Source organism: Bos grunniens, chromosome 21 (assembly GCF_055505025.1).
Source record: "Bos grunniens cultivar Pamir isolate PY7600 chromosome 21, Bosgru_T2T1.0, whole genome shotgun sequence".
Lineage (NCBI taxonomy): Eukaryota > Metazoa > Chordata > Mammalia > Artiodactyla > Bovidae > Bos > Bos grunniens.
In genome coordinates this window covers 49,370,159-49,395,365 of record NC_141185.1, presented here as the reverse complement: position 1 = coordinate 49,395,365, position 25,207 = coordinate 49,370,159, and the positions used below count along the sequence as shown (strand labels likewise).

The 25,207-nt window shown below is 42.7% G+C and overlaps 1 protein-coding gene across 1 annotated transcript in view; it reads left to right on the top strand.

Moving 5' to 3' along the window:
- The window catches only part of TICRR (TOPBP1 interacting checkpoint and replication regulator), a 44,237-nt gene that overhangs the window by 16,993 nt on the left and 2,037 nt on the right, over positions 1-25,207 (top strand). The window contains exons 8-21 of the mRNA XM_086364599.1: positions 773-939; positions 1,553-1,650; positions 2,459-2,552; positions 2,647-2,726; positions 2,895-3,131; positions 3,651-3,744; positions 5,690-5,750; positions 9,604-9,750; positions 16,922-17,012; positions 18,062-18,123; positions 19,391-19,525; positions 20,595-20,752; positions 22,538-24,677; positions 24,791-24,916. Coding sequence (XP_086220725.1) covers positions 773-939; positions 1,553-1,650; positions 2,459-2,552; positions 2,647-2,726; positions 2,895-3,131; positions 3,651-3,744; positions 5,690-5,750; positions 9,604-9,750; positions 16,922-17,012; positions 18,062-18,123; positions 19,391-19,525; positions 20,595-20,752; positions 22,538-24,677; positions 24,791-24,916 — 3,690 coding nt within the window. The remainder of the gene's footprint in view (positions 1-772; positions 940-1,552; positions 1,651-2,458; positions 2,553-2,646; positions 2,727-2,894; positions 3,132-3,650; positions 3,745-5,689; positions 5,751-9,603; positions 9,751-16,921; positions 17,013-18,061; positions 18,124-19,390; positions 19,526-20,594; positions 20,753-22,537; positions 24,678-24,790; positions 24,917-25,207) is intronic.

Here is a 25,207-nt window from a genome sequence, read left to right as displayed (position 1 = left end):
AGTGGTTAAATAAGTTTTATATATTTGTGAATGAAGAGAAAGGGAAAAGTTTTGTGAATAATCTAGGGTTGGACTATTGGGGTTTTTCAAAGTTGAGCAGAAGAACTTTGGGCAATAATTGCATGATGTCACCTCTGAGTTCTTTTGAAAATTCTGGGATAAAAGTTTTCTGCTGCTCTAAACAATTTTTTCCCCTGTGAAATACTGGATCATAGATGATGGTCAGTTTGAGTGAGATAGAACATCCGTTGTGAGCTATTATGGTATACTGGAATGCAGATGGGAAAGCAAATTAATTGTAATGCAAGGCAATGTGGCATTACCATAATTTCTGAACTAGATCTTTTTTCCATAAATAGACTAGCACAACAGTGCCCCAACAATTCAGTGGGACAAGGATAATCTTCAATGGGTTTGGAAGTAGTATAGTTTATTTCTTCTTTGTTACTGGTTACCTTTGAATTTATAACATGTACACTTGATGTGCAAACCCTTAAAATTAATCACTGTCTCTGTACTACTTCAGCCTCTGCATTTTTGACATTTTGGACCGGATAATCCTCTGTGAACCATAAGATGTTTAACAGCATCCCTGGCCTCCACCCATGAGATGCCAGTGGTATCCTTACTCTCCCCACCAGTCACGGCAGCCCAGACAGAACCAGATGTTCCCTAAGCAGCAAAACCTCCCGGTTGACAACCACTGGCTTAAATAAAAGACAACGCCTTCCATTGGATCTGGTGATCAGTTTCACTTTTTTTCCCCCCACAGATTTTAAAACTGAGGAAGAGCTACTATCTCACATACACGAAAATTACCAAAAGACTGTGGCTGCAGGAGACACCATGCTGTATTCATGTGCTCGGAGCACCATCTCAAACATTAAAGCGTTCTTAAAGTCCAAGGGAACCAAGGAATTAGAGGAAGCCAGTCTGGAGGTTGTCGTTTGTCATAACTCTGTTGGTTACTTGTTGTTGGGTCTGGCTCATGTGTCTTGGAAAATGTCTCTTTGCAGTGTACATTTTAGAAATGATGAGGGAGAATGGTGAGTCCAGTCAGTTCTAGGTCTTGGAAGGTGGACATGGTCCACTGGGAAGGCGAAAATCAAGGAAAGGGGCCAACTAGGAATAATTATATGCACTTCTCTTCAAATGGAAGCTTTGTCCTCATCCGAGCTGCATGTTAGCTGCATGAATTAAACCAGTAGCTGTTAACCCTGACTGCACTTTAGAGTCACCTGGAACATTTCTTTAAAATATTGATGTATTTTGCTTAGACTTCTCAGTCACTACTTAATGAAATCTTTCTTTTATGGAAGTTCAAACCTGCAGACTTGCTGTATCCATGCCCACTTGCTGTCAAATGCTTTCAACATTTAAAAAAAATGTTCTTTTAAAATATATAAAAGAAGAATAGTATACTATTTTTCACTCAAATGAAAGAAAGAACATGTTCTTCCCTTCTTAGGGCATTATAAAATTGTGTGAAAATTAGAAATAATGATAAGCATTAATACTAATATTCTCCTATGTAATAATTTTATATTTTCAGATGAACTGCCTGTATCAAGTAAGAAACAACTTCTTGAAAACTAGCAAAAGTCTTCGACAGAACGTAGGAAAACTGGATAAAGAAGGCAAAGTCAGAGAGTAATTAACTACCTTTTCTTTTAAACAATTACTCCAAAAACAGCTCTCAAGATTTGCTTGTATTGATTTTAATATTTTTTAAATTTTTAAAAAATTCTTTTTATTATAGGATATTGAATATAGTTCTCTGTGCTACACACTAGGACATGATTGTTTATCTATACATAATAGTTTGTATCTGCTAATCCCAAACTCTCAAATTATCCCTTCCCCACCTCCTTTCTCCTTTGGTAACCATAAGTTTTCTATATTTGTAAGTCTTTTTCATAGGTAAGTTCATTTTGTGTCATATTTCAGTTTCTACATATATGAGTGATTATGGGATATTTGTTTTTCTTTTCCTGACTTCACTTAGTGTGATAATCTCTCAGTCCATTCATGTTGCTGCAAATAGCATTATTTTTTTTCTATGGCTGAGAAAGTATCAGTTTAAAATAGATTGCCTATTGCTTGAAGAGGCTTTTGTGGCTGATTCTTTGTAATGTTCTCATGTGCAGTCTTGGAGAAGGAAATGGCAACCCACTCTAGTATTCTTGCCTGGAGAATCTCATGGACAGAGGAGCCTGGAGGGCTACGATGCATTGGGTCGCAAAGAGTCGGACACGACTGAGCGACCAAACCACCACCACCACCACGTGCAGTCTGCATCACCTATTTACCTAGTAACCCTATCGCCATTTAGAAAGCCATGGCTCTTCTATTTTTTGGTTGTTTCTTCTATAAACAGATCTCTACGTAATGAAGGAATTTTCATTTTAGTTAGGTGACACTCAAAGTAGATATGACCGAGTGTTTTTTTTCTCTCAAGGTGCCAGCTTCAGGTGTTTCTTCGTTTGGAGCTGTGTCTGCAGTGCCCTTCAGTACATGAACGTGTAGAGGATCTGGAGCAAGTAGTGGGTGAGGCAAGTATACTGCTTAGTGCCACTGGGACATGCTGTATACAGATTGTTTCAGCTGCCCTGAAGAGGCCATGTGGTAATTTTCTAAAATCTTCAGGTGACAGATTTGCTGCGCATGCTGTGTTTAACTGAAGATTCAGCATACCTAGCAAAGTTTCTGGAAGGAATTTTGGAATTGTAAGTTTGATGACTAATTTAAAATTTACATTACTTTACCAAGTACTATACAAGTATTGTCTCAGAGCTGTAGGATTGTAAGGACTGTTTCTCATCCTAGGTGAGGAAGGCATTAGAGACGGTGGAATGGTGACTGACTGTTCCACATTTAACCAACCTTTTCCACAGGTATATTGACTCAATCCCAAAGATACTGGGAAGTCTTTACGACAGCCTAGGATTTGTGATTCCTCAGAAGCTGGCTGGTGTCCTTCCTGCAGATTTTTTCAGCGATGACTCCATGACCCAGGAGAGCAAATCACCCCTTTCTGTGCCTCTTCCGTCAAACGCTCATAGATCATTGCCTGGCGGCACTGAATCTGACCAACTGGAGGAGCTTCGTACTAGATCAGCTAAGAAGAGAAGGTAGGAGTGCAAGGATTTAAAGGAATTTTCTTGCACTGTTACCATCTTGGCATAGGGCACATTTAAGCCCAAAGTCCAGTTGTCTTTGTCTATAATTTATTGAATTAATAGTTGCCTTTATGTCTGAATCACAGAAGCCAATTATTAAGAGTTCTTAACAAGGAGCATCTGACGTGCTTTATATTATCTTGGGAACATGCAGTGTAATATATATGTGTAGCCATAGTCTTCTCTTGACTGTCCATGTGAGGTCTTTAAGAACTAGGAGCCTTCCATGAGATAAGCTTAGGGTTTTAGCTTTTTATTTTCCATGAAGCTATTCACTGTTCTTAACTACTTAAATTTGTAGTTGTTACTTTTAGAAATCTGGGGTTGACTTGTTTTGCTGTAAGTTCAGACCACCCTTAAGATAATTGACTTTTATTTAAATGTTTTATTTTAAACTCTAGTTCCATTCTAATCTAACTAGTTGTCACCTGTATTGAGTGTATATTGACTGTTTCTTTCTATTTTTAAAAGGAAAAATGCAATCAGACATAAAAGCATTGCAGAGGTTTCACAAAATCTGCGACAAATTGAAATTCCCAAAGTTGCCAAGAGAGCTACCAAAAATGTAAGTCATTTCCAGGAGATAGAAAGTGGTGCTATGCCAGAGTTGTTCCTTTGGGCATGAATTGATGCAATAAATAAGAATGAAAGGCAGTATCTTCACTTTTAAGAAATGAATGTTAGTGGATACAGAACTAAGGTATTTTTATGAATGTGTGGTCCACAACCGTGGTCTAAGGAGTAAAGACATATAAATTTGTTTAAGATTAATTGTTTTTCCCAAAAGTGAGGTAATATTAAAGGGAGAAAAAAAACACTAGTAAAAGTTAGGGATAAGTTAACTAAAAATCTTTAACGTGGTTAAGAAAACTCATGAAATGATAACTAACATAAGCAAAGAGGCCATTGAAAAAGTAATATGCAATCATATTAGGACTTTGTGTACCAGAAAGTACTTTTCAGTGAATATGTGTTACTTCAATAACAAGTTAAAAAGAAAAACATATGAAGCCAGGTGGTAATTCTTTTTCTCTGTCAGTAGATTTAGGACTTGTTGGTTACCAAAAAAAATAATCCAGCTGGAGTCTATTTACTAAATAGAATTAATGTCTAAGAGGAGAGAGACAAAGAATGCATTGAAACTTTTGAACTGCATGAACTATGAGAAAAGTTAGAATTCTAGAACTAGCTTTCAAGCATTAATCATTACAATAGTGGTTTGTTTGAGATTTATAGCTGCGCTTCAGAATAGGAGGTGGGGTTTCTTTTGAAGAGTTAATGGTGTTCACTTTTTTGTTGTTTAGGCGCTAAAAATTCATGTCTGACTCTATTGCGATGCCATGAACTATAGCCCTCCATGCTTCTCTGTCCATGGGATTTTCCCAGGCAAGAATACTGGACTGCGTTGCCATTTTTTCCTCCAAGGGATCTTCCCGACCCAAGGATTAAACCGGCGTCTCCTGCATTTGGCAGGCGGGTTTTTTACCACCAAGGAAGTCTGTTCACTTTCTTAGTATACCTTAATACATATAAGTGAATAAGATTCAAATCTTAGATTTTGTTTGGAGAGTGTGAAGTCCAAAGTGTCAGAACATCTCTGTCAGAAGATTCTATATGATAGGTCTCCTTTCTGAAAACGTGTGTTTCAGATTGGCCTAGAAAGTGTATTTCTTTAAGACCAGGTTTATATGATCAGGATTTGATTTTGGTTAAAGAGTATCATTTGTTAAGTTTTTGCTCTACTATGACTTTCCTTCTTCAGTGATTACAGTGGCATACTTGAAAAAAAAACAAGAAAATCTTTAAAAACAGTTCTCTCATTTAGATGCCATTTGATCTTGGGTACTTGAATCCTCTACTGTAATAGGAAATAAATAGCAAGAATTTTTTTTTTGTTTTTTGGCAACACCACATGGCATGTGGGATCTTAGTTAATTCCCTGACCAGGGATGGAGCCCAAGCCCCCTGCAGTGGAGGCGAGGAGTTGTCTTAACCACTGGACCACCAGAGAAGTCCCCAAATAGCAGTTTTATATGGAGACGTTCCTCAGAGTATACCCATCCTCTAATGGAGTTTCCCTTATATTTTAGTTATAAAAGGTCTACAGAAACATTGTTTAAAAATTGAAATTAGGGACTTCCCTGGTGGTCCAGTTGTTCAGACCCCAAAGTTCCACCACAGGGGTTGCAAATTCAACCCCTGGTCAGATGGGTAAGATCCCATCTGCCATGCAGCCAAAATATAAAATAAATGCAATTTTTAAAAAAATAGAAATTATATGAAGTTAAATGTTAGTACTTCTTCACCATCCATTCTTCGGAAGTAGTCACCGATGGCAGTTTGTTGTGTATATTCCCAGACCCTGTTTTTGTCCATTTTACAACTGTTTCTGTTACAGATTCCTACAAGTGAAATTGCAAGGATCAAAGGGGGGTTTTTTTGTGTGGAATTCCTATTCTTTTAAATGAGTACCTATTGAAGTTTTCTTATTGGATTTTCTCATCTTTCAGGAGAATTCTCACCCTACCCTTCAGCAGCAGCCTCCTCTCCCAGTGAAAGACACAGTACAAGGTATGCTTTTGTTTCCTTGTTACAGCCAATGACAAGTTTATTTTGATTACATATATTTAAGCAGCTGCATGTAGTATATATAGTTTTATAGTATATATAAGTATATAGCTTTGTAGTTGCATGTTGCAACTACATGTTGCAGTATATATAATATATAGTTTGGTATAATTATCAGCTAGTGAAACATGTCTGTGTGCTAGGAGACTAAGATGTTCACATGGTCTCAAAATACTGCATTTTGTAAAATAACTGGCTGAAATATACATATATTTTTAAATGCCATTCACATGAAAGCCCCAAAAGAAAAGAGGCAGCAGAACTAGTTTAGATAAAAGGAGTTTAGGTGTGACATTCATGCACCACACGACCCCTGCTTAAATTTAGGGCAGAAAAGCTGTGAAGGATGTTGCTGAGTGATGAGAGAGGGTGGGATAGATAGTGTGCCCTTGTTCTTTGGAGATACCTACTGAAGCACAGGAAACTCCAGAGTTGTGATGTCTGCAGGTCACCCTGCAGCGTTTTGGGATGGGCAATTGTATAAACGTAGAGAGGACGAGGAGGAAAACGAATGTCCACAGTTGATAAATTTTAGTGATGATTCTGTTTATTGTATTCCTTTTGAAATTTTCTATCAATATTAAACTTTTCCAAAACTTGGGGAAAACAGAGAGTAACAGATCAAATTTGGCTGTCAGATCACAGATTAATTTCATAGAACAGCCTAAGGCAGGTCACAGAGGCTTTCATAATGGAGAGAGAGAAACACTTTTGGAAACTTTGTGTATTATTGATAATCTTAATGTATATTTTGGTGATGGGTAAACAAAGAGGCTTCTCCCAGTTTGTGAATCCCGGTTTATTTGATTTTTATTTAAATGACTTGCCTTTAGAAATTTTTTTTAAGATAATTTAATTTATTTTCATTTTTGGCTGTGCCGCATCTTCGTCGCTGTGCACGGCTTCCTCTAGTTGTGGCGAGCAGCGTCTACTGTCTAGCTGTGGTGTGCAGGCTTCTCATTCCGGTGGCTTCTCCTGTGGAGCACGGGCTCTAGAAGGCACTTGAGCTTCAGTCGTTGCAGCTCGCAGGCTCTAGAGCACAGACTCAATAGTTGAGGCACAGTGTTTTATTTGCTCTGCCTCATGTGGGATCTTCCCAGATGAGGTATCAAACCTGTGTCTCCTACATTGGCAGGTGGATTTTTTACTGCTGAGCCACCAGGGAAACCTGGTCTTAGACTTTTTTTTACCCTGAGTGAATTTTTGGGTATGATCCACTAGGACGTCTTGCTCAAGTTTAAGATGCCATCCCACTTGCCTTGTCAAGTATTTCCTGACTCTTAAGCTTTTTTTACTAACTTTGAGTTTAGGTGGTTGCAACTCTTATGCTCTGGAGTTAGGAAGAGGATTTCAGATATAGTAGTTCCCCCTTGTCCACCCTGATGGCTCAGACAGTAAAGAATCTGCCTGCAATGCAGGAGACCCAGGTTTGATCCCTGGGTCAGGAAGATCCTCTGGAGAAGGGCATTGCAACCCACTCTAGTATCATGCCTGGAGAATTCCAGATAGTGAAGCCTGGTGGGCTACAGTCCATGGGGTCGCAAAGAGTCAGACAAAACTGAGCAACTAACACACACACACACACACACACACACACACAGTTCCCCCTTAACCACAGGGGATACATTCCAGTATCCACAGTGGACACCTGAAACTTCAGATAGTACCAAACCCTATATATGTTTTTTCCTATACATACATGGAGCTTTCCAGGTGGCACTAGTGGTAAAGAACTTGCCTGCCAATGTAGGAGACATGAGAGATGTGGGTTTGATCCCTGGGTCAGGAAGATCCCCTGGAGGAGGGCATGGCAACCCACTCTAGTATTCTTGCCTGGAGAATCCCATAGACAGAGGAGCCTAGTGGGCTACAGTCCATGGGGTCACAAAGAACTGGACATAACTGAAGCAACTTAGCATGCACATACGTACATGCCTAGGATAAAATTTAACTTATAAATTAGGCACGGTAGGAATTAATACCTTATAAAATAGAATAGTCATAACAAAAGTTAACATGCATTTGGTCTCTTGCTCTCAAAATATCTTGTACAGGTTTAATGCCTCTTCAATCCTAACTAAACACTTTAATGCATAATTTTTGCAGTTTGAGATGTGACAGTAAAACTAGTGTGAATTTTTCCTTCACCATTTCACAGATGATTCATTCTTAATCATAAATCATAGCAACCTCAGCATATAATTTTTTTTTCTTTCCTTAAGTGGAGAAACTTTTCATTTAAAGAAAGCATTTTGCAACTTCATTTTGGCATATGCCAATTGCCAGCATCACTACTTTGTGCTTTGGGGCTCAAGAGATATTTGGGTGAAATAAGGGTTACCTGAACACAGCACTGCTATATATTGCGATAGTTGATCTGATAACCCAGATGGCTACTCGGTGACTAATGGAATGATTTATGTTTTGAGTGGGACAGAGCAGAATGGCATGAGATTTTATCATGCTATTCAGAAAGGCACACAACTTTAATCCTTATGAATTATTAATTTCTAGGATTTTTCATTTGATATTTTCAGTCCGTAATTGGCTGTGGATAACTGAAACCTTGGAAAGTGAAACCCTGGATAGGGTGGGGCTACTGTTACCCAGTAAACTAGTAAAATACTCAAAAAAAGAAAAAAGAAATCTTTTCTAATTTAAGTGATGTGGGCCTTCCGTGTATTCCCAGAACGTTGGGTTTAAGATGGCTAACAAACACATGAAAAGATGCTCAACATCACTCATTATCAGAGAAATGCAAATCAAAACCACTATGAGATACCATTTCACACCAGTCAGAATGGCTGCGATCCAAAAGTCTACAAATAATAAATGCTGGAGAGGGTGTGGAGAAAAGGGAACCCTCTTACACTGTTGGTGGGAATACAATCTAGTACAGCCACTATGGAGAACAGTGTGGAAATTCCTTAAAAAACTGGAAATAGAACTGCCTTATGATCCAGCAATCCCACTGCTGGGCATACACACTGAGGAAACCAGAAGGGAAAGAGACACGTGTACCCCAATGTTCATCGCAGCAATGTTTATAATAGCCAGGACATGGAAGCAACCTAGATGTCCATCAGCAGATGAATGGATAAGAAAGCTGTGGTACATATACACAATGGAGTATTACTCAGCCATTAAAAAGAATACATTTGAATCAGTTCTAATGAGGTGGATAAAACTGGAGCCTATTATACAGAGTGAAGTAAGCCAGAAAGAAAAACACCAATACAGTATACTAACGCATATATATGGAATTTAGAAAGATGGTAACGATAACCCTGTATACGAGACAGCAAAAGAGACACTGATGTATAGAACAGGCTTATGGACTCTGTGGGAGAGGGAGAGGGTGGGAAGATTTGGGAGAATGGCATTGAAACATGTGAAATGTCATGTATGAAACGAGATGCCAGTCCAGGTTCAATGCACGATGCTGGATGCTTGGGGCTGGTGCACTGGGACGACCCAGAGGGATGGTATGGGGAGGGAGGAGGGAGGAGGGTTCAGGATGGGGAACACATGAGAAATAAAGGAATAAAAAATTAAAAAAAAAAAAGAAGTAAGTAAAAAAAAATAATAATAATAAATTTATAAGAGTAAATAGTTTTGATATACCATGTGAGTGTACTATTTAAGGAAATCCTATTACTAAATGTAAATATATAATAGCAGTCAGTCTGTAAAATAGTTTCCTCAAGCAGATTCTCTGTTTTAGATATCTTCCTTTTCTCATGTGTGGCATTTATTAATGATGATGTTTGACTTTTTCTTTTTTTAATGCTTTCAGAAGTAACCAAAGTTCGAAGAAATCTCTTCAACCAGGAAATGATTTCTCCTTCAAAGAGATCTGTGAAGAAGGGGTTGCCCAGAAGCCATTCAGTGTCAGCTGTGGAAGGTCTGGAGTATAAACATGACAGCTTTAAGAGGACCAAAGGTACCGCATGCAGGGCAACCAAGAGAAGGGGTTCTCAGGCCAGTCTCCAGGCTGTGTGTTGCAGGAGCTCATTAATCCCATGTTTTCCTCTCTTCTGTGGTTACCGTCAGTTAATTTTCCACTTGGGATGTCTCTCCCTCCAAGCTTAGATGAAGAATTAATCCTGGTATTTTTCTCATTCCTCTCTTCTGAAAGACAACAAATACCTATTTTATAAAACCACTTAAACAGGAATGAAAGATGGTGACTAGCTGTTTTCTAATCTTTCGATGTGTTTATTTTTGTTGTTGTTGCTTCTTTGTTGTAATTGAGGTAATTCATGTATCATAAAATCAACATTTAGTGGTTTCGGTATGTTCACAAAGTTGTCCACATCATGACACATTCCAGAACATTTTCATCATTCCTGAAAGAAACCCTGAACCCATTACTAACTAGTCACTCTCCGTTTCTCCCAATCCTTCCAGCTATAGGCAACTACCAGTCTGCTTTGTATTTTTATAGATTTCTTACGGGTATTATAAGAGGAATCATATGGTCTTTGTAACTGGCTTCTTCTACTTTAGCATAATGTTTTCAAGGTTTATACATGGTGTAGTGTGTCTCAGTATTTCATTTCTTTCTATTGGCAATAATATACCATTGTATGGATAAGCTCCATTTTACTAATCCGTTCATCATTTGGTGGTCATTTAAGTTGTTTCTACCTTTGGCTATTGTGAGTGATGCTACTGTAAACATTCATGTACAAGATTGTGTGTAGACATGTTGTTAATTCTCAGGCATATGCCTAGAAATGAAATTCGCTGGGCCACATAACAACTCTGTTTAACTTTTGAGCAATTACCAAACTGTTTTCCAAAGTGGCTATATTCCCACTAACCATGTGTGAGGGTTTTGATTTCTCCACATCCTTACCACTGCCATCCATTGTCCCTCTTTGATTCTACTCATCCAGTGGGTGTAAAGTGGTGTGTAATTGTGATTATGAATTGCATTCCCTTGATGACTAATGTTATTAACCTTCTTTTCTTGTGCTCACTGGCTACTTGTATAGCCTCTTTTTTTTCTTTTGGTCTCACCACTGCATGGCATGCAGGATCTTCGTTTCCTGACCAGGGATCAGACCTGCGTCTAGTGCACTGACAACACAGATTCTTAACCAATGGGCAGCCAGGAAGTCCTGTATAGCTTCTTTGGAGAAATCTTTGCCCGTTTTTAAATTGGGTTGCTTTCCAGTCCTCTATAATGAAAAGGACATCTTTTCTGAGTGTTAGTTCTAGGAGGTCTTGAAGGTCTTCATAGAACTGTTCAACTTCAGCTTCTTCAGCATTACTGGTTGGGGCATAGACTTGGATTATTGTGATATTGAATGGTTTGCCTTGGAAACGAACAGAGATCATTCTGTCGTTTTTGAGATTGCATCCAAGTACTGCATTTCAGACTCTTGTTGACTGTGATGGCTACTCCATTTCTTCTAAGGGATTCTTGCCCACAGTAGTAGGTAAAATGGTCATCTGAGTTAAATTCACCCATTCTAGTCCATTTTAATTCACTGATTCCTAAAATGTCGATATTCACTCTTGCTGTCTACTGTTTGACCACTTCCAATTTGCCTTGATTCATGGACCTAACATTCCAGGTTCCTATGCAATATTGCTTTTTATAGCATCAGACTTTACTTCCATCACCAGTCACATCCACAAATGGGTGGTGTTCTTGCTTTGGCTCTGTCTCTTCATTTTTTCTGGAGTTATTTCTCCACTGATCTCCAGTAGCATACTAGGCACCTACCAACCTGGGGAGTTAAAACTCAACATTCAGAAAACTAAGATCATGGCATCCAGTCTCATCACTTGATGGCAAATAGATGGGGAAACAATGGAAACAGTGAGACTATCTTTTGGGTTCCAAAATGACTGCAGATGGTTACTGCAGCCATGAAATTAAAAAACGCACTTGCTCCTTGAAGGAAAAGCTATGACCAACCTAGACAGCATATTAAAAAGCAGAGACATTACTTTGCCAACAAAGGTCCGTCTAGTTAAAGCTATGGTTTTTCCAGTAGTCATGTATGGATGTGAGAGTTGGACTATAAAGAAAGCTGAGCACTGAAGAATTGATACTTTTGAACTGTGGTGTTGGAGAAGACTCTTGAGAGTACCTTGGACTGCAAGGAGATCCAACCAGTCTACTCTAAAGGAAATCAGTCCTGAATATTCAGTCGGAAGGACTGATGCTGGTGCTGAAACTCCAACACTTTGGCCACCTGATGCGAAGAACGGACTCATTGGAAAAGCCCCTAATGTTGGGAAAGATTGAAGGCGGGAGGCGAAAGGGACGACAGAAGATGAGATGGTTGGATGGCATCACTGACTCAATGGACATGAGTCTGAGCAAGCTCTGGGAGTTGTTGTTGGGTAGGGAAGCCTGGCATCCTGCAGTCTGTGAGATCACAAAGAGTCGGATGAGACTGAGCGACTGAACGGAACTGAAATTGGATTGTGTCTTTTTACTATGAGTTGTAAAAGTTCTTTATGTGATAGTCTAGATACTAATCTCTTATCAGATGTGTGATTTGCAAATATTTTTACCCCAATTTGTTGGGTTTGCTTTTTGTATTCTTGATAGTGTCCTTTGATATATAAAGTGTTTTTAGTTTTGATCCTATCCAGTTTAACACGTTTTTGTTGTTATTTGTGCTTTCGGTGGCATGTCTAAAAATCCATTATTCAACCCAAGTTTTATGGCTTAAAGTCTTAAATTAGGTCTTTGACTCATTTCCAGTTAGTTTTTGTGTATTGTGTGAGGTGAGTACAGTGTCATTCTTTTGCCTCTGGTTATCCAGCTGTACCAGCCTCGTGCGTTGAAAAGACTGTTCTTTCCTCCTTGAGTTGTCTTAGGTGCTTTTTGAATTGCTTAGGTGTTAGGGTGTTAATTCTTGTTTTAATGTTAGATAGAATTCATCAATGAAGCCATCTAGTCCTTTTTTTTGTTCTGCTCAGATTGGAGAATTTTGGTTGTCTTTAGCTTCAAGTTTATTGATTCTTCTGCCTGCTCAAATCTGAGGTTGAACCCCTCTAGTGAACTTTTCCAGTTATTGTGCTTTTCAGCTCTGAAGTTTCTGTTTGGTTCCTTTTTATAATTTCTGTTACGTTATTGATATTCTCACTGTGTTTATCCGTTGTTTTCCTTATTTCTTTCAGTTCTGTGTTCGTTTTTTTTCCTTGAGCTCATTTAACATTTTTAACCAGTGATTCCAGTGTCTGGGATTTCTCAAGGGTACTTTATGTCAAATTCTTTTCTTCCTTGACACACTTTCCTGTCTATTTGTATGCTTTGTAGTTCTTTGTTGAGAGTTAGGTATTCTGAATATTATGGTCTGTTGACTCTGGAGGTAAGACTCTCGCACTCCTGTGACATCACTGATCTTTGCTTATTGAGAGCCTGTTCATTTGTGCCTTCCCAGCTATTTTTACAAAGCATGTACTCTCTCTTGTGTGGTCACTGAAGTTTCTGTTCTGTTGTCTCTGTGATTAGCTGGTAACCTGAGAAAGATTTCCTTAAATGTCTGGCTCCAAAAAGGGACAGACAAAAAGGTGTTCCTGTCCCTATAAGTCACCTGTTGGATGCAGTGGGGGAAAGCTGCTGGCGCCCGAGGGCAGAAATCAGGGCAGATGTCTGCTCAGGCCCCACAGGGCTCCACTCTCCAAGCACGCTGACTGAACCTTATAACCCAGAGTTAGGAGACAGGGTCCCCACTGTCTGCTCTACCACTCGCCAGCTGCTCCCAGGACGTGGGCCACTGCCCCACAGCTGCGGCAGGGCTGAGGAAAAAGGGCTGGTAGCTGTTCTGGGCACGTCATTCCCTTACTAAATATCAGGGTCTCCCTTCATTGGGCTCTTTCCTGGTTGTCATTAGTGCCAGTCAGGTTGCAGAAGTTCCAAAATAGTTTACTCTGATGATTTTTTTCCTAGTTTACTGGTTGTTTTAGGGGAGGGACCAAACCCTAGAGCTTCCTACTTCACTGTTTTGTATGGTGTCCCTTTCTATGGATGTTGCAATTAATTTCTTAATTTATCCAGTCAAGGTTGATATCAACTTAATTTCAGGAGTGCAACAAAAACTTTGCTCCTCTGTATAACTATTTTCTATCCCCTTCTGTGTGCTAGCTCGTCATACAAATTACATCTTGATACACTGTATGCCCATCAGCACATTTATAATCCTTGCTTTGTCTTTAAACTCAAAGGAGAAAGATACAGAATTAACAATACTTTTATTCTGTTGTTGGCATTTACTTGTATGATTGCCTTTACCAGTGCTCTTTAATTCTTCATGTGGACTCATGTTATTCTCTAGTGCCCTTTCCTTTCAGCCTAGAGGACTCCCTCTAGTATGGATAGTACTTGTAGGGCTGGTCTGCCAGTGTCAGATTCTCTCAGTGTTGTTTTTTGGGTGTATCTTTGAGGGTGGGGAGGATGTTCTCCTTCATGTTTGAGTAATAGTTTATAGGATTTATTGGTGGTGATGGTGGTTTAGTCCCTAAGTCGTGTCTGACTCTTGCAGCCAACCCATGGACTGTAGCCCTCCAGGCTCCTCTGTCCGTGGGATTCTCCATGTAAGAATACTTGAGTGGGTTGCCATTTCCTTCTCCAGGGGATCTTCCTGATCCAGATGTCAAATCCGTGTTTCCTGTGTTGCAGGCAGATTCTTTACTGCTGAGCCATCAGGGATTCCCTTACAGGGTATGTTGGGTGGGCCAAAAAGTTCATTCGTTTCTTTCTATAAGATGTTATAATAGAATAGAATTCCTGATTAAGTCTTTTTCTTTCAGCCCTGTGCCTTTCATCACCCCACATTTTTGTCATCCTGTGTTTCTGAGGAGAAGTCAGCTGTTAATCTTAGCAAGGACTGCTTGTACATGACAGATCGCTGCTTTCTTGATTCTTTCAAGAGTCTGTCTTCCCCTTTGACTTCTGATGATTTGATTGTGATTTGTCTGGTGCGGATCTCTGTCTTTATCCTACTTAGGTTTATTGAGCTACTTGGCTATGGAATGTCTTTGATCAGACATCAGAAGTTTTCAACCAGTATTTCTTCAAAGTTTTCCACCTCTTTCTTCCCTCTTTCTCTGGACTCCCACTATGTCTTATGTTATTATGCTGGATTGTGTCCGATGGCTGTCTAAGACTGTTCGTTTCTCTTTCTGTCCCGCAGACTGGATAATCTCAATTACCTATCTTCACCTTTGATTCTTTTGCCACCTCATATCAACTTCTAGGCCCCTCTAAATGAGTCTTTTATTTTAGATAGTGTACTTTTCGATTTTAGAATTTCTACTTGGTTCTTTTTAATGACATCTTTATTGATATTCTGTACTTGGCAAGTCATCAGGCTCGTACATTCCTTTAGTTCTTTAGATATTATTTTTCCTTTTTTAGTTCTTTGAACATATTGCAGATAGCTGATTTAAAGTCTTGTGCTAATGAATCCATGTCTGAACTTCTTTAGGAATGCTTTCTATTGAATGGGTTTCCCACACCCCCCCCCCCCCCGCCTCCCCGCCATGTTTATGGGCCATACTTTCTTATTTCTTGTCTTATATTTTTTGTTGACAACTGGACATGTTAAATATTGAGTCAGCGCTGACAATCAGATTGCCACAGCTCCAGGGCAGAGTTTGTTTTTACTCTTGTTTGTTTACTGAACTAGTTCTTTCAAGTCTGTATTCTGTCATGTGTAGCCACTAAAATCTCTGCTTGGTTAGCTTAGTGGTCAGCTAAGGGTTGGACAGAGATTTCCTTCCACGCTTGGAACTAGTAAGTTTCCCAGCTTTTGCTGAGGGGCCCTATGTGTGCATTGGCTCACGTCTTCAATACTCAGCCAGACAGTTTACAACTCTTGCTGTTTTCTAGAGCCTTGGGGTCAGCCAAAGGTGACAGCCAAGAGGAAATGGGAACCCACTTCAGTATTCTTGCCTGGAGAATTCCATGGACGGGGGGCCTGAGGGCTGCAGTCCATGGGGTCACAGGGAGTTGGACACGCCTGAGCACACATGCAGGGTCCTTCTTGGGTCCATCCTGGGCGTGCACACAGCCCTACCGCACACGGACTTGCAGGTTCCCCGAGTGTGTCAGAAGTTAGCAGAGTCCCTTGTGGATGTCTCATTCCCCAGTTTTCACATCCAGACTCTTGGTTATCTTGTCTGCCCCAAGATCACCACCTCAGGCAGCTGTTGTTTACAGTTGCTGCTGATTGTTTTTAGTAAATGGCTCCCTGGGAAAAAGTTGTTTGCATTGGACGAGTTCTGAGTCAGGTCAAATAGAGACAGGCCAAGTGAGTGCGATTCTCCAGGGAACTACCAGATAGGTCAAATAGACTGTTATCTGGGAATGGGGCTGTGGAGGAGCTTAGACACCATTTGTTCATCCAGGGGCCGCTGGGCTGTTGGTTCTCAAGGCTGCTGCGGGGCCAGGGAGAGGAGGTCGGGGCCAAGGAAGTTAAAGTTGTGCAGGGCTTGCTATTCTTAAGGAGATACAGCTGTTTTTGTTGAATAACTACTCCTTGGATTACTCCAAACTGGTTAATTTCCAGAGTTCTGGAGCAATTGAGTTCACTTTTGGTCAGTGTTCTCATTCCTTTTATGGGGGAGTTTTTTACCCCACATTCCTGCTGGCATCAGTCCTCTTCCTAGTCATTTTTATCTCCCTTAAAACCAGTCCTCCCATGAGTAACTTGTCTGTCTTATGCTATTGAGAAAATTTATACCAGAGCATAAATTAGATTTATCTTTGTATTAAATATCTTAACATTGCATGACATATCAGCATTTTCACATGCCTTAATCATAAATGCAATAATTTAATCATAAATAAAAGAACCACCAACTAACTAGGTGGACAGAAGTATTAGCTCTAATAAGAACTTTTTTTTCAGGATCATTATTTTCATTATATTTTATATTGGATTATTTATTGTTAAACTCTAATAGTGCTGATAAACTGTAATGTCTTGTTAAGTCAAATTTTATGGTTAGACCTTGGTCCACGAGTCCATTAAGAGCCACTCTGGCTAAGTGTTAAACCATATTTAAGTTCAAATTGCTTCCATTGCCTTGCTGTTTCTGCTTGGTAAGATTATGTGAAATTTATCCTATTTACATTTTAGGTTATCGCAAGCTGCTGACCAAGAGTGTGGCCGAGACACCAGTACACAAGCAAATCTCCGGAAGGCTGCTTCATAGACAGATCAAGGGCAGGTGAGCGACTTCCTTGTCTAGCTTCTTCATGCTCCCACACAGCCCTCCTCATCTTATGGGCCATGCTTACCTTCTCATGACATTTGTGACCCAGTCTCAACCACATTGCCTATTACCCAAGAGCATTCTGAAAATTCTGTGAGGGCTGGAGAACCATACAGAATGCACTCTGGTGTCCAGCCTCTTTCATTTGGCATAATTATTTTGAGATTTATCTGTGTTGTTGTATATATCAATAGTTCGTTCCATATTATTGCTGAGTAGTATTCTATTGAATGGATATTGCCTAATTTTAAAATCTATTCATGTGTTGACCTGGGGAAGGAGGGAGTCTCGCTGCCAGGCCTGGGATGATCCCAGCTAGGCCTGTTCAGGGGTGTGGTGAGGCCACAGTTTTCCATGGCAATTGGTTTGAGTAGGGCAGCTTTTGCTGAATGTTTCTGTCTTACTTGGCTGCCCCTTTCCTGGTTCTTTGTCTAAAGAGAACTAACTTTGCTCAGGGCAGTTTCTGTCTGCACCTCTTGGTGTATTGGGGTTGTCAGCTTGTTGAGCACCTGATCCAAGATCTATGAAGCAAAACAGAAACTCCCAGAGCTCACTGCCCTATGTCTCTTCAGGTCCTGAGGTCCTGAGTCTTCTCTCCACCTTTGAGAGCCTTCTGCTTGCTCTGTATGTAACACCCAGGGTTCTTAACTGTACATGAGAGCAAGAATGGGGAGAAGTACATCTACTCCTCCTTGTCAAGGCTACATCTGGACATTATTTGTGTGTGGATTTTACACACTTGTGCTCATTTATCTACAGGGTAAATTGTAAGAAGTGAAATTTGTGGATCAAACGGTATACAAATTTAACTTTGTCAAACTGCTTTCAAAAAAAAAGTTTTAGCCTTTCACTCTTGACAGTAATGTCTGAGAGTGCCTGCCTACAGTAATGTCATCAAGACCATTTGTGGTCTTTGTTATCTTGTGAGGTGAGAACCTGTAGGTCTGTGATGTGCATTATTTATGAGTGATGCTGACTAGTCCTTGTACCCGCTGTTCCTCAAGGTCCTCTGATCCTGGTCCTGATATTGACGTTGTTGAAGAGTCCCCAGAGAAAGGAGAAGATGGTATTACCTACTTTTGTTTTGTTTGGGGGTTCTGGGCTTTTGTGTTTTCTCTACTTTCTATGACAACTTTTCTGGACTTGTATCCTTGCTCAGCATATCCATTATGACAGCTCTGGGCCCACAGTGTGTATCAGTACATGTTAATTGGTGAATGATCTGTTACACAGAGTGTACTGAGAGTTTCTAGAGAAGAAATATGTTTACATAATAGAAATGGGATTCAGAGTGAACGCTAAACTACTATGTTAATATATGGTACTGTGGGGCTTCCCTGGTGGCTCATTGGTAAAGGATGTTTACCGCAGGAGACATGGCTTCTGTCCCTGATGGGGAAGATCCCACATGCTGCGGAGCAGCTAAGCCATATGCCACAGCTACGAGCCTGTGCTCTAGAGCCTGGGAACCACAAGAGAAGCCTGTGCAGTGCAACTAGAGTGGCCCCCGCATGCTGCAACTGGAGAAAAGCTCATGAAGCAGCAAAGACCCAGCTCAGCCAAAAATTTAAAAACAAACAAACCTTGGCTTATTTTTAAAGTATACATGAAGGAGGGGTTTCCAAAAACATTGTTTTTTAAATCAAGTAGTATATTTTAGAAAACATAGAGAAGCCAAAAAATTAACATTTGGTAATCCCACAAATCAGAAATACTCTAATGTTTAGCTTTAATAATACTCTTACAGGTGTTGTTTCTATACAAATATATGTAACATAAGTATGAAAACCGTGATTTAAAACTTTTTAATGAAAGTCACACTCTACAAACCTTTTTTATCACTCTACATAATGCTTCAGGGTGGCAGTTCATAATACTTATGCAGGTTACAGTCTGCAGCGGTCGGGTTTTTTGTTTGTTTTTTTGGGGGGAAGTTTGCTGGGGCCACATATCATAGCCCTCTTAGCTTTGTCACACTTCAAAGATCTCAAAACCAAGAGCATGTTGGAAACCAAGTTTTCCATCTTGTACATGAAAGTGTTAGTCACTCAGTCACGTCCGACTCTCTGCAGTCCCACAGACTGTGGCCCACCAGGCGTCTCTGTCCATGGAATTCTTCAGGCAAGAATACTGGAGTGGGTAGCTATTCCTTTCTCCAGGATCTTCCCGACCCAGGGACGGAACCCAGGTCTCCTGCATTGCAGGCGGACTCTACCGACTGAGGCGCCAGGGAAGCCCCTCTTGTGCATGGTGTCACATAGTTCTTACCCATCTCATAGGGGAAACACTGAGCTTGCATTTCTTCTTGGTACTAACTGATTCTGGTCTTACAGTGGTGAGTTTGAGACGAAGTCCTCGAATCAAGCAGTTGGCGTTCAGCAGGACAAACTCTGCTTCCTTCTACTCTGTGTCTCAGCCAAAGTCTCGAAGTATACAAAGGGTTCACTCATTCCAGCAAATGAAGTCAGGTAACACACTTTCCCTGCCTGTCTTCAGAGGTCCACACAAGCTTGGTGGGAAAAGAATGAAATTTGATATTGGAGAAACAGGTCAGGTACAGTAAGTTGCCTATGTATGAACCTTCAGATTGTGAGCTTTCAAAGATGCTAACACGCGTTAGAATGTCTAGTCATGTAAGTTCACGTGTCTGGTATACGTCGTCACGTGCGTGCATCCTCTACAAGTGGCTGTATGTGTATGTACTTTACAGCACTGTACAGGGTGTAATAGTACAGTGTCTTTATTTCAAGCCCAGGATGTCTGGAAGCAAGCATAAAAACAGTGGTGATGTAGCTGGCAGTTGTTGCTTGCTGCCAGCTGTTGTACTGTACTTTGCAAGGTACTGTACTCCAAGGCTAAGAATATTTTAATTTCTGTGTGAAAAATACCACAAACCAATTATAATACAGTACTACATAGCCAATTGTGTTAGCTGGGTACCTCGGCTGACTTTGGACTTATGAACAAGTTGGACTTAACGAATGCGCTCTCAGAACGGAACTCTTTTGTATGCAGGGGACTTACAGTATAAATATTTGAGGTTCAAAGTGATGACCAGATGAACAGGTGACCACGGCCACCATTATCAGAATCACCCCTTTGGCTTCCTATGGCTGGCTGTCCACACTATCCTTGTAGGTACTTCCATTCATTCAAGAAGAAATGACCTGTAATTTCCTCCATACATACATTCAGATACTATGGGAAGGTATCCCCAGGTTGAAGGTACTGTATGACCTTCATTCTTTTATCCATTGTGAACTTGGCTTATCAGATCTATCTTTTATACTTGTCTTTTCAAATTATTTCCGTTGCCCACACCTCCTAACGTAGAGACTGGGCTTGATAATGCAGTCTCACAATGCAATAAAGCAGCACTTGTTACGACTGCTGTCATAATTAGGTGGGATTTCCCCCCATTTGCTCCCAAATCGTCATCTTTCTTATATAGACTGGCTGTTTTATGAGTATTGGGTAGGGGGTGAGAGGGCAGGAATTGAGAAAAAATTAAATATTGTCACTGTTTTTGACTTGCAGACCGAAGAGAAAACTCTCCAGTCCAAAGTATTCGGTCTCCCAAGAGACTTCTATTCGGAGCAATGTCTGAGATGATCAGTCCCTCAGAGAAGGGCTCAGCACGGATTAAAAGGCCTTCAGGAAACACTGTGGGTTCTGCAACACCTACAGCCTATCAGGTATAAAATTACTATGATGTTTAAAATAGTATAGTTTGGGGAACATGTAGACATGGGCAAGGAAAGCCACTGAGGCCAGTGAGGAAGAGAAGATAGTAATAGAGATTTGAGGTGGTTGAGGCTGACTTGATGAACGACTATTGGGTACATGGGGACTTAAGGTAGCAGCTGGACTGAGCGGGTAGATCTCACTACCTCTTGGGTTCATCTCCATTTATACTGGACACCAGGTCTATATCTGTCTGAAATGTGCAGTAGCATTCTCACCTGTTTGATTGCCCACTCGATCCTGTCACCCATGTTAGAAACCTGGTAGTCATCCTGGACTCCTCTCCTCAGGCCTGGCTAATCCATCCATTCTGCCCATTTTGTTGACAGCCTATCTCATACCCATTCCCTCCTCTCCATCCCTTCAGTTCCTACCCGAGTTCACTTCTGCCTGCAACACTTCCATAGCCTCTTGCCTCTCAAATCCATCCCACCCCCAGAGGTTGGTGGGACCTCTGTGACCCCATTGGGTGCTCCTCTGACTACCTCACTGTGCTGGAAGCTCTACAGACTCTGCCCCAAAACCGCTTAGGGGATTGGGGGGACACAGGAAGCTGTGGGGAAGGGTCCATAGGACCGTGTTCCGTCTCCTCCCTGGACAGGCACTCTGACGCCTGCTCACCCATCTCTGCTTCACACTCCACCTTCCCAGCCGCCTCAGGATGCACAGAGCTGCTGTTTTTCACTTTCGTGCCTTTGCTCATACGGCTGTGTGTGCCTCAAGGTTCCTCTCCCGCACTGTCCACCTTGTCTTCACCTGCCGACACCCATTCTTTTAAGACCTGGCTCACTGTCCGTTGCCTCCCCTTCTGTGCTCCCGTATTGTCCCGTGCACGCCCCGTCAGTACATCAGCCCGTGTATTATCATCCATCTGTGTGCTGAGTTGCTTCAGTCATGTCTCTTTGCGACCCTATTGACTGTAGCCCACCAGGCTCCTCTGTCCATGGGATTCTCCAGGCAAGAATACTGGAGTGGGTTGCAGTTTCCTCCTCCAGAGAATCTTCCCCTCATCTGTCTATACCCTACATGAAATGCCAACTGGACCAGGACTCTTGAGATAATAAGATTGAACAATAGTTGTCAGACTTCCTTACCTGTTGGAATTAACTGCAATTTTTGCAAGAAGGGAAGTTTTTTTGTTGGGAAGGTTCCTCTCTGAGGTGTTATCTTTATTGCTGTGTATCCATAGGGTCCATGTTTCATCTCCTCCTCCTCCCCCACCCCGGCCTTCTGCACACATTTTGCCTGACGCATATCAGGTACTTAAAACCACCTGTTGAAGGCATGTGGAGAGGGAGGGAGTCCAGGATGACTACCAGGTTTCTAACATGGGTGACAGGATCGACATGTGGTGACAAGTGACAGGTGAATAGCAGATGACGTGGCTCCTAAAGGTTACTTCAGGCAAAGATCAGGAAAAGACAGCTGTGAGTAGTGAGTGGAGTGATATAGAGGCAAAGCATATTTTCACTGTAGTGTGCAAATTGTTAAAACAATTTGTCTTAGAAGAAATGAAGCTTGGATACAGTGCTTAGTGCTAGAAAGCTGACAAGTAAAATCTGGGTCATGTTTTGGAAGTGGAAACGTGTCCTGTATGAAATCCAATTTATCATTCCTTTGGCTGATGATAAGAAACCTCCCACTGGACTTTTTAATCTTCTTAGAGATCATTAAAACATTTCCGAGACTATAGGTTATGATGTTCAAAGCACTGAAATAAGCATCTTTCTTTACAGACGCCTGAGAAGAGGTACTGGAAGTCCCCAAGCTCTTGTAAAGCCACACCAAGAAAGGTCCCTCGGACACCACAGACTCCACTGCACACCCCGGAAAGGCTGCAGAAATCCCCTGCGGAAATGACCCCTGCCAAACAGGTCATTTTTAAGGAATTCTTGAAAGACTTATCTCCACATGGCTGGGATTCACCATCGCAACCAAAAGTCACCCCTCGGAAAGGACACTCCCTGGCAGAAGGTGCCTCTTCTCTTGAGAAGGTCCGGAGAACTCCCCAGAGACAAGGTGGTCAGCCCCCCAGATTTTTGCAGAATTCTTCTTGGCCACACTTGGTGGACTCCAGTCCGGAAAGCACCTCCTGTCCAGCAGCCCTGGTTTCATCAACTGCCCCAACCAGGACTGAGTGTCTGACCCCTAACAGATCCTCTGCTCGAGCACCTCCCAGGACAGCAGCCTCGGGGCTCCAGAGACAAGCCGCTTCCAAGGGCACATCTCCAAGTCAGAAACACCAGCTCCCCCAGGGCTCTGGAGCACCCCAGGCAGAGAAGCTGCCGCAGCTGTGGAGTAACAAAGCTGTCAAAACCCCAGAGAGACCAGGGAACGCAGCTCTGACTTTTCCAAAAAGAGCCGTTACCTCTCTTTCACATGGTATTTCCAAGGAGAGTTCACTTGGGGAATTTCCCATAGCATCTCTGTCCTCTGGACAAGGCGGCTGGCAAGAAGTCCAGAGATCACCCAGTGTCACCACACCTCCCTCCTGTTCTGCTCCCTTGACGCCCCCCAGTGCCTCACAGGTAGCTCCGTCTGACCTCTGGCCCCCTCCGCCCCCTTCCAAACATGGGAAACGGCATAACAAGACCTCAGAAACAGAACAAGACTTCCTGGAGGGCCAGCCTGACAGCTTGGCTGCTCTGAGGGTTGCCATAACTGACAACCCAGCTGCCATCACAGACACTGGAAAGAACCAGAAGGCAGCGACCCTCTCTTCTCCAGCTTCGCCTGAACTTCCAGCTTACCCTGGAACTGGCTTTGGGGGTGACTGGCATACATCCTCTCCTTTGCTTATTGCAACAGACTCGGACTGTCTCACTCTCCTGGATGAAGCTGAGCACCATGGCCATGATAACTTAAAAAGCAGCATTTCACCCCTGGACGGAGGTGAGGGGTTAAGGATGGGTACGTGTGAGAAGCCGTCTCCGTGTGACCCCAGGATTCTTCCCACCTCTCCTTCCTCTGGACCCCACTCTCCCCTGATGCCCCCCTACGACCCACACTGCACGGCAGACATGAAGCAGTGCCAGGCGGCCACGCAACTAGAGGATCAGCAGGCAGCCCCCTGGCCCTGCGGAGCCCCTGCCAGCCCGCAGACCTATGAGGTTGAGCTGGAGATGCAAGCTTCTGGCCTCCCCAAGCTCCGAATTAAAAAGATAGACTCCAGCTCTTTGCCAGAAGTTGAGCCCCCGCCAAGGGAGGAGAGCTCCCTCCCGGGTCCCAGTGTGCCCAGGGCCAGCAAGTCCTCAGGCAAACCCGAAGCCACCTGCCTGTCGGCCCCCTGCCTTCGCCCCTCACACAGCACCCCTGGCAAGAGTGGGGGACAGACCTATATCTGCCAGTCATGCACCCCCACCCGCTGCCCCTGCGGTACCCCCTCTCCGTTCCAGACAGAAGTTGGGGTTCCTTGGACCCCATCCCCCAAGCACAGTGGGAAGACGACTCCTGACACAATTAAAGACTGGCCCCGCAGAAAGAGGGCAGTGGACTGCAGCCTCGGCCCCTCTGCTGGGAGGAGCGAGGTCAGTTCCGACCTTCCCGGGGGAGTGTCGCCACTGGAGCCGGAGGGCAAGGAGCGAGGCCTGGAACTTGGCATTGGCAGGCCCCCCATCCTGGGGGATTTTGAGCTAGAGGGTGTGTGTCAGCTGCCAGACCAGTCGCCTCCCAGGGACAGCGTGCCCAAGGCTGAGGAGGCCTTCTCCTGGGGACAGTTTGGGTTGGGATCTAGGAAGAGATGCCTCTCTGCTAAGGAGGAGGCTGAACGACAAGTGAAGAGGGCCTGCGATCAGCAGGGAGACTCAGAAGAGCGGTCTCCAAGCACAAGCATTTGCCAGTTGCCCTCCGAGGCGGACGACCAGGTGTTCGTCCCAGGTGAGTTTGCCATGTTGGGCCGTGTGGGCGCGGTGTGACCAAGGGGACACTGGGGGAAGGCTTGGGCTTCCTTGTCAGGGCCGTGGGCTGCGCTGACCATGCCATTGCTCCAGGTGCCACCCCGCCTCCCGGCTGTGCTGTGCGGAGCTGCCTCTCTGCCAGTGGGCTGCAGGCGCTGACCCACTCTCCACTGCTGTTCCAGGGGAAGACACCCTCCTCTCAGCGTAAAGACGCCAGAGGTAATTTGTTGGAGGTCCTAGAGACATCACCAGGATCTAATTTCTGTCCTTTGGTTAGCTTGATCTCAAGTTACCTCCGGGGTTTTCAGGCAGTTGAATCTCGGAGGGGTCGTAGAGTTAGGGTGGTTTTATCCCCCGCCTTGTCATGGGCTCCCAGAGAAGTACCACTTTAGAACTTATGTGCTTTGGAACCACCACCACCAAAAAAGAAAAACCCTCAAAATCCTACCAGATTGCTTGAGCTTCTTGAAGACAGTGACAGAAGTGGGCGCACAACCACTTACTGCCCGT